The following is a 2,403-nucleotide window of genomic DNA, read 5'->3' as shown; positions in this document are numbered from 1 at the left end:
AGCAGCCCGGGAGCTTTTATAAAATGCACATTATTCCAACCAATTCATGAGCTCTGAATCAGTTTGTACAGCAATATCTCAAACCATATTTTGTACAAAAACTTTCCTAGCCAATTTTCATGTATAATTTGGTTTGGGAATTGCTGGACAATAATACTGGCTTCCTGTTTAGTGTTTTTCCTCTAGTTTCCCCTCCCTTCAGCCCATTTTCTACAACCAAATATTTAATTTAATAAACATCTGAGGATGACACTCCCTTTCTTAAAAGCTTTCAGTCCCAGCCTATTGTTTGAAGGACACAGCTGAAGATGTTTCACAGGAAACTGATCACTTGATGATCCTGGCCTTTCTAACATTTTTACTTTTCATGCTGCATTAATGTCCTATACACAGAACTTGCTCATGTTCAGAATGTTTTTCTTATCTTCTAAATCTGTTTATCTTGTACATAGTTTGAACTTAAGTAGTTATATTTTTGCAATATAAAAATTCCCCCCAATAGTAGCCATATTAGAGGAAATAAAATTGAACTGCCTTCAAGCTAGTGTATGGTTTTATTTCAATTACCCTCACTGAACTGTCTTTTATAGATCATTAATGAATATTCTTTTTCATTTACACATTTAATTTCAGAGACCATCTATTAAGAATATGGAAACTAAAAATGCAACAGAGCTGGAAGAGTTTGTTCTCACAGGATTCACATATCAACCAGAGTGGCAGATTCCCTTGTTCCTGATGTTCTTGGTTATATATCTCATCACCATTGTGGGGAACCTTGGGCTGATTGCTGTCATCCGCAATGACCCTCACCTTCACATCCCCATGTATTTATTTCTTGGGAATCTGGCATTTGTGGATGCTTGGTTATCATCCACAGTTTCCCCCAAGATGCTAGTCAACTTCTTTGCCAAGAGCAAGATGATCTCTCTCTCTGAATGCATGATACAATTTTTCTCCTTTGCAATCAGTGCAACCACAGAATGTTTTCTGCTGGCAACAATGGCATATGATCGGTATGTGGCCATATGCAAACCGTTACTTTATCCAGTGATTATGTCCAATATGTTGTGCATCCAGCTGATAGTTTTGTCATTTTTAGGTGGCCTTATTCATGCCATAATTCATGCTTCTTTTTTATTTAGATTAACTTTCTGCAATTCCATCATAGTACATCACTTTTACTGTGACATTATACCCTTACTTAAGATTTCGTGTACTGATCCTTCTATTAATTATCTGATGCTATTTATTTTCTCTGGGTCAATACAAGTATTTACCATTTTGACTGTTCTTGTGTCTTACACCCTTGTTCTCATTACAATCTTAAAAAAGAAGTCTCTACAAGGTATAAGAAAAGCCTTCTCTACATGTGGAGCCCACCTCTTATCTGTCTCTCTGTACTATGGCCCACTTCTCTTCATGTATGTGCGCCCTGGATCTGCAGAGGCCGATGACCAAGATATGATGGGTTCTGTATTCTATACTGTCATAATTCCTTTCTTAAATCCAATTATATACAGCCTGAGAAATAAGAAAGTCACAGATTCACTGAGAAAAATATTAAAGAGAAATGTTTAGATCTCATACTAATATCTATTCTCCTTTCATTAAAATGACAAAATTCTGTGGACTACTATTGCTATGTGTTGAGTAATAGTCATTATTTTTGCAGTTATAATTACCTTAGTCTTCAATGAGTTGGAGGAAGAACCTAATAATCTCATAAAAGAATTTGTGTATATTTTTCAAACCACACAAGAAATTTTATTATTTAAAATTTTTTTCAGTATTTTATAGATTTATTTGACAGAGAGAGAGAGAAAGATACAGCAAGATAGCAAACCCAAGCAAGCTAGGTGGGAGAGGGAGAAGCAGGCTTTCTGCCGAGCAGGGACACCCCCCCACCCCGCACCTACCAAATGTGGGGATCAATCCCAGGACCCACGGATCATGACTTGAGCCGAAGGCAGAAGCTTAATGACTGAGACACCCAGGGACCCACATATAAGAAATTTTACTCAAGTGTTCATATCATACTTAAATAAAACAAAACAAAAATGAAAACATTTCACAAGCTTGTCTGTTCCTTGGTTTGATTTATAAATGCATTAAGTATTAATATGGTATAGTGCCTCTGAACTGAACGTGATTTTGGTGTCTTTGATACTTATGCAGCTATATAGCCAAGACCCATGTTCCATTTAACTGGATAGTAGAGGCAGACTTGTTTGAGTGAACAGAGGAAAACCCCAAGAGTTCTGCCAGCCATCAAGGTTTTCTTTCTACTTTATTTGGGGCATGGTGAATTTTACCTCTCGTGTGGCTTCAACTCTGATAACCATGGAGAGAAATAAAAAGAAAAGAGAGCAATGAGGGAAGAAAATGACAAGGGTTTTAAGA

General features: G+C 36.7%; 1 protein-coding gene across 1 annotated transcript; it reads left to right on the top strand.

Annotated features, from left to right (window-relative positions):
- The first annotated feature begins 651 nt into the window (after positions 1-651).
- LOC116567115 (olfactory receptor 5H2-like) lies at positions 652-1,581 on the top strand. The gene has a single exon (XM_032301999.1). The coding sequence runs from the start codon at positions 652-654 to the stop codon at positions 1,579-1,581; it is 930 nt and encodes a 309-aa protein (XP_032157890.1).
- The last annotated feature ends 822 nt before the right edge of the window (positions 1,582-2,403 follow it).

Source organism: Mustela erminea, chromosome 1 (assembly GCF_009829155.1).
Source record: "Mustela erminea isolate mMusErm1 chromosome 1, mMusErm1.Pri, whole genome shotgun sequence".
Taxonomy (NCBI): domain Eukaryota; kingdom Metazoa; phylum Chordata; class Mammalia; order Carnivora; family Mustelidae; genus Mustela; species Mustela erminea.
The sequence above is the reverse complement of the archived record's forward strand: the minus strand, read 5'-3'. Positions and strand labels throughout refer to the sequence as shown.

Coding starts and splice junctions, on each gene's coding strand:
- LOC116567115 (XM_032301999.1), top strand. CDS start 652: ATGGAAACTAAAAATGCAACAGAGCTGGAAGAGTTTGTTCTCACAGGA.